The sequence below is a fragment of the Euprymna scolopes genome, chromosome 19 (assembly GCF_053919585.1).
Source record: "Euprymna scolopes isolate OS-2025 chromosome 19, ASM5391958v1, whole genome shotgun sequence".
Classification (NCBI taxonomy): Eukaryota; Metazoa; Mollusca; class Cephalopoda; order Sepiida; family Sepiolidae; genus Euprymna; species Euprymna scolopes.
Genome location: NC_136500.1, coordinates 52,134,214 through 52,146,417, shown reverse-complemented (window position 1 = coordinate 52,146,417; position 12,204 = coordinate 52,134,214). Strand labels below are relative to the sequence as shown.

At 35.2% G+C, this 12,204-nt stretch overlaps 1 protein-coding gene across 2 annotated transcripts in view; it reads left to right on the top strand.

The window, feature by feature from the left end:
• Window positions 1-12,204, top strand: part of LOC145303584 (sorbitol dehydrogenase-like) — a 95,134-nt gene that overhangs the window by 61,938 nt on the left and 20,992 nt on the right. For both annotated transcript variants that reach the window (XM_080145127.1, XM_080145128.1), the window contains exons 3-4: window positions 905-1,069; window positions 11,812-11,971. In XM_080145127.1, the coding sequence (XP_080001253.1) occupies window positions 905-1,069; window positions 11,812-11,971 (325 nt within the window). The remainder of the gene's footprint in view (window positions 1-904; window positions 1,070-11,811; window positions 11,972-12,204) is intronic.

Genomic DNA, 12,204 nt, shown 5'->3' with positions numbered 1-12,204 from the left:
TAGTGTGTCTGCCATTTATTTAGATATGTGTTCATTTGCTTTCCTGTCGTGTCTGTTATAGAGTGTGGTGTCATCAGCATATATACCCATCTCAGATGCAATTTTGTCGGAGAGGTCATTTATGAATATTATGAATAATAGAGGTCCTCCTGCATTTATATCATATTATTTACATGTACGACCGTCGAAGACAATCTGGATTTTTCTCTTATCTAAGAAGGATTTAATTATGTTTAGTATTCTTCCAGTGATACCGTATGATCTAATTTTCCTGAGGAGACCCTCATGCCATACCTTTTCAAAAGCCTTGGATATATCTAGAGCTACCGCTCTACCCTCACTCGCTTTGTCCACTGAATGGTATATACGTTCAGAGATTACAGTTAGGATGTCTGCTGTGGAACGGGCTTGCCTAAAACCATATTGTTGGTCAGTCAGAAGTTTAGTGTCTGTAAGGTGATGGACTAGAGCTTGGTTAATATATATATATATATATATATATATATATATATATATATATATATATATATATATACATATATATATATATATACAGATATAGATAGATAGATAGATAGATAGATCTAAAAGATGTAATTAAACTGAATTTAGGAAAATATCGAATGTGAATTCGAAACTGCAGTTAGAGATAAGTGCAATAACTTCCAACTTCTATAATATACAGCTATATTGTAGGTTTTCAATCAAGTGATAGAAAGAAATCGGGTGGGTTAACACTTTTGTAAATATAACTATTAAAACTACGGACAACGCCAAACTCGTTTGCAGTTCACAAATTAATAACCTATAGGATACGCAATGTTACCGGTGTGTATCTTGCTATCACTTTACCTGTTTAAATATGGTGTTCTTTAAAGACTTTCATTTATTATTTTCTTTGTAGAAGTTCAGCTTGCAATGCAAGACGTTGGAATTTGTGGCTCGGATGTTCATTACTGGACACACGGTTGCATTGGCAATTTTATTTTGTGTGCTCCCATGCTGCTGGGGCATGAAGCAAGTGGAGTGGTCAGCAAACTTGGCGAAGGAGTTACCTCCTTGCAGATAGGTAAGAGACTTCTTTATTTATCACATATAATTTCAGGTGAAATTATAAGCTGAGAAGTTTTTGTGTTGTTGTTTTTTTCTGTATCTTGTTTGAAATTACCATTATCTCTTAATGCCGCTTATTTGCTAGCGTCTGTTGCCTGGACAAGCTAGTGCATTCGGTGTTTATTTGGGTATCGCTTGTTGGTATTGGCATGGCCAAAGCGCATATAATCAAAGGACGAGTGTTTGTAACAGAAAAACAATTGAAACGACATTTCCTTTTATGTAACTAACCATTTATACATTTAAAACGTTTTAAATGTTCAGACAGGAAAAAAACAAACTTTGAGTTGAATCAATTGTTGGAGAAATTAATTGAGCCAAAATATTTTTTCAATATCCTAAAATAAAAAAAAATAAAAAAATTTCCCTATAAATAAGTTTTCGTTATATAACTGCATTACAGTCTGGCTATCCAGATATTTGGCTCGCTGGGCGTTGAGTTTTTATGTCCATAGATAAACTGGCCTATGATTTTAAAGTAGGTGGCTTAGTGGTCTACTACAAATGATATTATTATATATATTTTTATAAATTTCAGTAGAATGACCTCAGTATGTCAGTTGGGTTTCTGTGGATATCAGGGAGAGATGAGCCTTTGGAGTTTACAATGACAGACTGCGTTCGGTTAGTAGATATGTTCATCTTGATTTGCAGATCTAGCATTCAAAAGAAGAATACGTAATTATTGTGACTTCTACAAATAAATGATCGTTACTTTGTTCAAACTGGAGTTGTGGTTTTGAATGGATGGCGAATCGTTTTGTTACAGTAGTGACAGAGATCATATGCGTGTCGGAATCAAGCACTGAATTCGGACGAGCACAACGAGTAGACGATAACGGTCTGTAGAGTAAACACACACAGACACACGTTCACAAGACCGTGCAATGTTTTTGTTTGTTTTTTTGTTTTTTGTTTTATTTCTCTTTCAACTTACCTATAGCAGGTTGGTTAGTTCACGCAATCAAGGATGTTCCTTAAGATTTAAAACTTTTTCATTATTGCTACCTACTGTATACTATCAATCTTTCTTTTCTATTCTTTTATCCATGTTTCACTAGAAATTATCTAAGTCTCCTACTATGACTGGCATTGTAGTAAGTTTTAAATTTAATCCTTGCTTGGATATGTTTAAATGCTTGTACCTTCATGTTCCTAGAAAATTTTGTGATTTTCAGTTTTCAGTGCTATCCTCGGTTTGTCTTTGTGCTATTTTATCCATGTGTTCAAACTAAAGTGTTCCTACTAAACTGCTTTCTCTAAGCAGTCCTGTTCTTGGGGTTTTTTTTCTACTATTTTACTGCATTCACTTAATTTACAGTTTTATCTGTTTTTAGTAGTCTATATTTATTGCTTTCTTATGCTTAATCTATATTAGCTATCATGTAGTTCGTTCTGATTGCAGTGTTCTGTGCAGCTGTTAGTAATGACCCGTTTCTTTTATAGTAGCTATCTTTTTGTGCGTCTTTTGTCTGGTCAATCTTAAATATAGTTCATGTAGTCACTTTCTAAGAGTTTTCTTTTCGCCACTGATATTCTTTTCCAATCTTCTCTTAAATTTCTACTGATTTGCTTTCAGGCTAACATGTTTGCCAAATGGCCACATATACTTTTGCTTGCGCAGTTCCATGCTTTATTTATTCTATTTTTTTTACCTTTTCATCTCTAGTGGTGGATATTTTTCTCTTCCGAATGAGATTCAAATTTCCTTGCTAAAGGACATTCGAATAAAGGACTTTCTAGTTCTTTCACAGTTGTTTCTATTCCTTTTTTTTTCTTTTGCAATAACCCTTCGTCTTGTTACGTTGTGGGTTGGGATCTATATGACCGTGTGTATACGGCACTAGAAGGAATATGTTGTATTGTCGTGAGGCGTTCGTATAACATAAAATGGTGTACATATTATGTACGTGTGTCTAACTCGTGTAATGTCTCGTGGTACAAAAGTTATGATGACAGATACAGTTTTAACAGCGGACATTTAACAAAAGGGACAAATAACATTCTCTCTGGGGTTATAACATCGGGCCTATCGGAGAAACATACCTGTCTATCCCTGATCTTATTTGACGGATTCTTGGGAATAGCTGCGAAGAATGTTCAATCTCAGTTTCGGATCATTTTTTTCTGCAACTTTAAATTCCGATGTTTCCCCCATTGGAAAGCTGTTCCTGGTCCTAGACTAACGCATTCTGATTTCCTCCACTGGGAGCCATCGCCGTCCGACGCGATCCGCTCTCTCTCTCTCTCTCTCTCTCTCTCTCTCTCTCTCTCTCTCTCTCTCACTCCCGATTTTTGACTCCCGAAACAACTCTATTCTTCAATAATTCAATTCCTATGACGTCACTCATCACGCTTGCAAACATGTGAATATAGACTCACGTTGTTGCCAACTGACTTGGTCCATAGATTTTCGAATTCCTTACTAAATTGTTTAGTTAACCTCAACTCTAACTATAAATAATATCCCTGACTTCAACTCTAATAACAATATCAACCAAGAGTTCAACATGCCTGAAATATCATTTACGAAATACAATTTCTGAATTAATAATAATCATCAATTATCATGAATTCACAAATTCATAATAATCTTCGATTATTCTTTCCGGTATTTTCCGGTGGCTAGCAATCTAACATTCTTTTATATACACGATTGGTATATTCTTTCTTGTATATCTCTCAAGTCGTATCTTCGTTACACTTACGGTGGAAACAAGGATAAAAGTAAGTGATGCTAAAGTCTCTCTAGTAATTGCCTCTCCATCCGTCAATTTCAATTTACGGGTTCCTTTTCTTTTCCACATGAAATTGATAATTATATCGAGTATGTTGTACATCCTAAAACATTTAATTTTTTAAGCTTGGAAAATTCTGTCGTGGGTTTTCTTTTACTTAATCCATGTTATAACTATATTTTTCTGGTTATATTTTACATACTTTTGAATTAATGTTATCTAAGTATAGCTGGCCATGTGTCATTGTTTCTATCCCATGGGTAGTAGTCTACTATTATTAATGGAGTAATATAAATGCTCTTTTTACTTATGCCGCTCAATTGTCATTAATGTTTTCATATTTATATATATATAAAGTCATCTTATATATATACTAGCAAAAGTACCCGTCGTTGACTGGGTTCAAAAACAGCCTACAGAAAATGGACTCTGATTTATGAAAGTATGATAGGTTATGAAAAGGAAGGGGTGTAAAGAGATAGCCTAGAATTCGGGGATATCAAAACAAAAACAAAAATGATGAAAGTAAAATTAAAATAGATAAACCCCATAATTTATTATACCATACCTGTTCACACTGAAACACTTATCACAATATTCTGTGGGTCTATATTAAAAAACCTTGTTAAACTTTGTGACATATTTCCATTCTATGGAGATCAGGCGCGAACGAACACCCCATAATTTTATTATACCATATTTCTTCAAACTGAAACATAATTATCAAAGTATACTTACGCAGAAAGATATGAAAAGTCTTTATTAAAGTTTGTGCCTATTTCCATTCTATGGAGACCAGGCGCGAATGTAGACCCCACAATTTTATTATACCATCCCTATCTAAGTTAAAAAATACTTATCAAAGTATTATTATGTACATCTATATCAAAAACACTTGTAAACGTTATTTTTAATTTTTTAATTTTTTTATTTCCGTACTTTATGGACCAGGCGCGTACGCAGACCCCACAATCTTAATGAATCATCATTATGCCAGATCAAACATACCCATTCCTGTGTCTAAATACATCTTCTATCATTATATGTGATCAGTTTTCTATAATAGCTAACCATATAGGAGCCTATTTGTGACCAGACACACACACAGACGTTCAGATTTATATTATATATATATATATATATATATATATATATATATATATATATATATATATCCGGCCATCTACCTTCCACCACCTATGTGCAATGTTCATGCTAGGAACTACCAGTGACATCCTTCACTTGTTCCCGTCACAATCCCATCATCGCCACAGGGTTTTATTAATTTATTTGCTTTCCTCTTCATGGGGAGGGGTCTATAAAAGGTGACCTAAAAATTGTTTACTTGCTCATGTCCCTGTCATCAGGTGCAGATGTCTGGGCATCCAATATTTGAATAGAAACAAAATACATGGAACAAATATGTTCATTGCTACTTGGAATGTAAGAACACTCCAGGATAACAAAAGGGACCCTGAACGAAAAACCGATATTATAGCACGTGTGTTAAGGCATCATAGAATTTTTGTTGCAGCTCTTTCTGAAACTAGGTTTGCTGATACAAGACAGCTAGAGGAAGTTGAAGGTGGATACACTTTTTATTGGATTGGAAAACCAAGTTCTGAGAAACGTGAATCTGGTGTTGGTTTTGCCATCAGGACTGATATTGCCAAAAATCTTGAGTCCTTGCCCGTTGGTATAAATGACAGACTTATGTCCTTGCGCATTGCAGTAGGAAAGGAAAAATATGCCACATTTTTAGTTGATATGCACCTACACTTAATTCATCTGATGAGCTAAAAGAGAGGTTTTACTCCTCTTTACGCGAACAAATCAACAAGGTCTATATACAGGATAAGCTGTTTGTCTTGGGTGACTTCAATGCTCGTGTGGATAGTGATACACAATTTTGGAGAAATGTCATTGGTTCACATGGAATTGGTAAAGTCAACTCAAATGGTGTTCTCTTATTGTCTCTTTGCAGTGAATTCGATCTTTTGCTCACTAATACAGTGTTTCAGCTGCCTAATTGCAAGAAAGCCAGTTGGAAACATCCCCGGTCTAATCATTATCATCTCATTGATTATGTCATTGTACGTCATTCTGATAGACAAGATATAAATCTTACACGTTCTTACAGCATCGGCGAATGTTGGTCAGACCATAAATTGATCTGCTTCACAGTCAGGATGAAAACCAAGCGCCATGTTCGAAACCAACGTAACTCTTCCATCAAGAGAATTGATGTAGGCAAGTTGAAAGTTAAGGAGATAATGCACTCATTTCAAAAGGCTACTGATGAAAAGCTGTCCTCCGTTGTATGTGGGAATGATATTGAGGCATCTTGGAGAGAGTTTAAAACTGCAGTGTATGACTCTGCTAAAGAACCATTAGGATATGTTCGAAGGAAAAACCAAGATTGGTTTGATGAAAATGATCCAACTATCGTCCCACTGCTCAATAACATGCATCAAACCCATCAAGTATGGATTACTGACAAAAATTCTTCAGTGAAACACAAGGCTTTCAGAATGACCAAAAGGTTGGCACAATCTCGGCTCCGGAAAATGAAACAAAACTGGTGGAAGCAGAAAGCTGAGGCCTTACAAGATGCGGCAGATAGGTGCGATTTTAAATCATTCTACCAAAACTTCAAGGGGGTGTTTGGTCCCATTTTAAGGGGGACATCTCCAATATTTTCGTCGGATGGCATTCTCCTCACTGATAAGAAAGAAATAACTAAGCGCTGGGCTGAACACTTTTTAAATGTTTTAAACAAAGAATCGACAGTGGATCGAGGAGTGATTGACAGTATTCCTCAGAGGTCAACCATCGAGGCGCTTGCTGATACTCCATCCATGTCGGAGATTGAATGGGCTGTAAAGCAACTTTCAAATGGTGAGGCTCCAGGTGATGACGGCATACCTGCAGAAATATACAAATGTGGAAGTCAACTGTTAATCAGGAAACTAAGTGCCCTGTTTTCATTAATATGGGAACTCGGTACCGTGCCACAACAGTTCAAATACGCATCAATTATTCACCTGTTTAAGCACAAAGGAAATAAGTGTGAGCGTGATAACCATAGAGAAATTTCTCTTTTGTCTGTTGCTGGTAATATTCTAGCTCGTGTAATCCTAAACAGACTCAATGGTTCAATCTGTAAAACTGTGCTCCCAGAAACCCAGTGTGGTTTTAGGGCAGGAAGAAGTACTGTGGACATAATCTTCAGCCTTCGGCAACTACAGGAGAAAGCGAGGGAGCAGAATAAGGACTTGTTTGTCACATTCGTCGACCTCACAAAGGCATTTTATACCGTCTGTAGGGATGCCCTGTGGACTGTTTTGAGGAGGCTTGGTATTCCGGACAAGATGTTGAATGTGATTGTCTCCTTTCACTGGGGAATGGTGGCGACAGTACGATCTGGCTATGAACAAAGTGAACCATTTGAAGTGTCAAATGGAACTAAGCAAGGATGTGTCCTTGCTCCGATCCTATTTGCTCTTTTCTTTTCGGTGATGCTTGAGACAATTTTCAGGAACACCTCAGGAGGCATAGGTGTTGAGTATCGATCAAGTGAAGGATTATTTAATCAGCAACGGTTCAATGCCAAAACCAAGACTTCTGTGCAGACTGTTCTTGACTTCCTTTATGCTGATGACTATGCTCTTATCACCCATAGTCTTGATGACATGCAGAACATCCTCAACAGCTTTTCTGGTGCATGTAAGGCCTTCGGTCTTACAATTAGCATAAAAAGACTGAACTTATTCACCATCCAAAACTAAACACTACGTACTCTTCACAACCAGTGGTATATGTTGATGGTAAAGCTTTGAAAACAGTATCTTCTTTTACATACCTCGGCTCTATTGTGTCTGATAATGCTAAATTTGAAGAGGACATCCAATGTAGAATTAATAAAGCTAGTGAACAGCTACGATGTGTCTCTAAAAGTAAAAGGTGCAGTCTACAAATCTGTTGTTCTGCCTACTGTTCTGTATGGTGCCGAAACATGGACCTTGTACCGCAAGCATATAAATCAGCTTGACTCCTTCCATATGAGATGTCTGCGTTTTATCTGCAATGTTGGATGGCAGGATTGTGTTCCGAATAGTGAATTACTGGAGAGATGTGAAATCACTGGTATTGAATCATTTTTGATCAGGATACAAATACGGTGGTCGGGTCATCTTGTAAGAATGGATGACTCAAGAGTTCCTAAGCAACTTTTTTATGGGCAACTGACAAATTCTTTCCGTCCAATAGGGCGTCCCCTGCTTCGTTACAAAGATAAACTAAAAGACAACCTGAAACGTTGTGGAATTTCTCTGAGTTCCTGTGAGAGTGCAGCAGGGGATCGCAGAAAATGGAGGAAGATGTGTTTCCTGGGATCCAAAGAATTTGAACATAACCGCCTTTGTCATAGGGACACCCTTCGTGCAAATATGAAGGCAAAACACAAGAAAAATCCACCTAAAAATGAATATGTATGCCATTGTGGTTTCAGAGCACGCAGCAAAGCAGGGTTATCTGTTCATTCGAGAAGGCAACTTTGACCTACGAGCATGTGAAAGTTCACCATTTGCGGAGGAGTGTGCCGGACGTCTACAGGATTGCAATTACGCATGTGGTGTCACAGAGCTTAGGAGCTGCTGAAGATTGCATACTGAACCCTCATTCATCGTCTTCGATGAGAGAATCCACCATGTATATACATGTGTGTGCATGTTTATTTGTGTGTGAATGTGTATGGATTTAACATTTAAAAAGTTCGATTGAAAAATGAGATAAGTGCCAGTTTCGTAATTGCAGAGTTATCATTATAACAAGTGCTCACTTGTCAACATTTTCGTAATCTCAAAGTGGTCTTTTACATAATGTGATATCAACCATAATTTTTATTTGCTTTCAATTAAAGTAAGCTTTTGGTCCAAGATTTGGTATTTTGCCATTTTATTGTTTAGTTTCAAACTTGAAGAAATTTGATCTATTTCTTAAGCTAAAGAGAACGATTTAAAATCAAAACTCCAGAACACACATTTTTCGTCTAGGCTCGCCGCGTGTGTGTATTTGTGTGTGTGTGTGTGTGTGTGTGTGTGTGTGTGTGTGTGTGTGTGTGTGTGTGTGTGTGCGAGAGAGAGAGAGAGAGAGGAGAGAGAGAGAGAGGAGAGAGATAGATAGTTGGGTAGATAGATAGAAAGATAGATAGATATGGTGTACTTTTCGATTACGCGCTGTACAGACAGCGTTAGGCAATATGATTTTTATTTTCTTCATCACAATTTCTGTTTTACGAGTCATGGAGTGTCGAAAGAAATGTGCCGATGCGTTCAATCTATGTTGAAAGCAAAGGTCGGCAAATTTAAGCAGTTGTGACTTTGTATTTTAATGACATCGAAAACAAAAAGTTTTCCTACATCGTCATCAAACTTTTGAGGATTCCAAGGTTAAGATAGGATAGGAAGCTAGTGTAATTACACTTGAGATGACAATATGTGTCATGGAATGATCATGCTTTTCAGAGCACTTCCAAATAAAACTCTACGCATGCACATACGCATATGTATATATATATATATATATATATATATATATATATATATATATATATATATATATATATTATATATATATATTATATGTATATATAAATATATATATATATATATATATATATATGACTACTTCAGTTAATCACATAAATTAATATACGAAGATACATTTTTATGCGTAAATTTTCAGTATTTACTTAAACATTGCTCAATACACGAGAATGAAACGTGGAATAATCTGCGTAGCTTAATTGCCATGTATATTTTTACAATTTATATATATATATATATATATATATATATATATATATATATATATATATATATAGTGTAAGGAAGCTACTAGGTGGATTAATCAACGTTGCAACAGTGGCATATCTTCATTAAGACTTCTAAATGAGTGTCCTGATGAGGACATACAAATATCGAAACGCTGATCGATATGCATAGACTCATTAGAATGATATATATATATATATATATATATATATATATATATATATATATATATATATATATATATATATATATAAGTTGTACCAATGCCACGCAAAAGTATTGGATACATTACATTTTTCTTGATAACTTTAATTAGGGTCTAAGATTTTACCTAAAATTTGGTCAGTATATTCCTATATACTATTCTATCTAATATTTGGGGTAATAATTACAAAATTTAAGTTTAGAAAGCTTATATTAAATGAAAAATATAAATCAACTAACGCAAAATTATTGGACACATTGATTTAATATTTGGTTGCATAGCCTTTATTGCGTTCAACAGCTTCCAATTGCTTTCTATAGTTGCACACATGTTTTTTTGCAAAGATATGCAGGTGTTTTGTGCCATTCTTATTTGCAAAACTGCTCTAGTTGTTGAATATTTTGTGGATTCCTCTTGTGAACATTGATCTTCAATATTTTCCACAAATTTTCAATTGGGTTGAGGTATGGAGACTGACTGGGTCAAATAAGATCGTCAATTACGTTATTTCTAAGCCATTCTTTGGTTAGTTTGGCAGTATGCTTGGGCTCATTGTCCTGCTAAAACACGAAATTGCTATTATGTCCCAACAAATCAGAAGATTTCTGGAGTTTATTCTTCAAAATCTCCCTGTACATACGTCTATTCATTCTACCATTGATGATTTCTAGTTCACCAGTACCTTTGGATGAAAAACACCCTCATACTATAATCAAGCCACCGCCAAACTTTACCGTAGGAATGGTATTCTTTTTGTTATAGGCGGTACCATTTTTACGCCATACATGTGTTGCTGCATTTCTTCCAAAGATTTCGATTTTTGTTTCGTCTGGCTAGATTACCTTGTTTCAAAATTCTTGGGGTTGTTCCCCATATGTTTTAACATAATTCAAACATGATCTGACATGTTTAAGCTTCAATAATGGAACTTTTCTTCGGGATCTTGATACAAAACCTGCACGATTTAGAACTCTACTGATTGTATCCTTGCTCACATTAATCCCAGCTTCTCTGAGGTCGGTTTGAATTTCACCACGAGTAAGAAAGGTTTTTTTTTGTACCTTTCTGCTTACCCACCTTGATTTTTTTTTTTTCGTTTAATTTCCTTGACCGACCATATCTTGGCAGATTTGCAACAGCTTCACCAGGGTTTTTAAACTTTTTAATAATGTTTCCAACTGTATTCAATGGTAGGTTAAGTTCCCTTGATATTATTCGATATCCTTTTCCTTCTTTGTGCTTATCAATTATTTTTTGACGAATATCTATTGACAGCTCTTTATTTTTAGGCATTTTCATAAATGAACTGGTTGACTTTGAAGGAGTGAACCCAAACTGGAAGAATTTTATAAAATTATTTTAATATAAAGCTCTCTGGTTGGTCAGTGACAACTCGTTTAAATTATTGCAACATGCTAAGCAAAAGTCATTTAAATTTATTTCAGAAAAATAATTTTTTTTAAAGTGTATCCAATACTTTTGCGTTTGTTAATTAATATTAAATATAAACTTTCTAAACTTTGATTTTGTAATTACTACTCCAAATATAATTTAGAATAGTAATAGGAATATACTGACCAAATTTTAGGTAAAATCTTGAATCCTAATTAAAGTTATGAAGAAAAATGTAATGTATCCAATACTTTTGCGTGGTACTGTATATATATATATATATATATATATATATATATATATATATATATATATATAACATATATATATATAGCATATTGTCTATATATAATTTTATAATAAAGTTATGCACATGTATTGGTCACGTTTGAAAAATATTGACATACGTACAGACATGCAAAAGCAGAAAGACGAAAGACAGACAAATACTCAATATTCGTGTGATATTATAATATATTTCTCATAACATCTAGAACAGATCGTTTACTATTTTTCTTTTCCACAATAGGTGACCGTGTGGCAATTGAACCTGGTGTACCTTGTCGTTCGTGTAAATATTGTAAAGCGGGGCGTTACAACCTTTGCCCGGTGATGCGGTTTTGTGCAACGCCTCCGAACCACGGGAATCTAGCGAGATACTACTGCCATGCAGCTGATTATTGCCACAAGTAAGTATAAAACGTTATTTTCAGTTTTGTGTGCCACCAGTTTTGACGTAAACGAGGAATAGTTCTAATTCTTTTTAATGGCCATAAATACTGCGATTAGGACAAAGTTGAGCTAGTGAAAGTAAAATGTTACACTTATGAGAGATTCAGTTTTTACTTGTTATTGCTACAGCAGCAGCATTTTTTTTTACATGGGGGTCACCACTTATCAAGGCCCAGGAGTCACTCGGGGA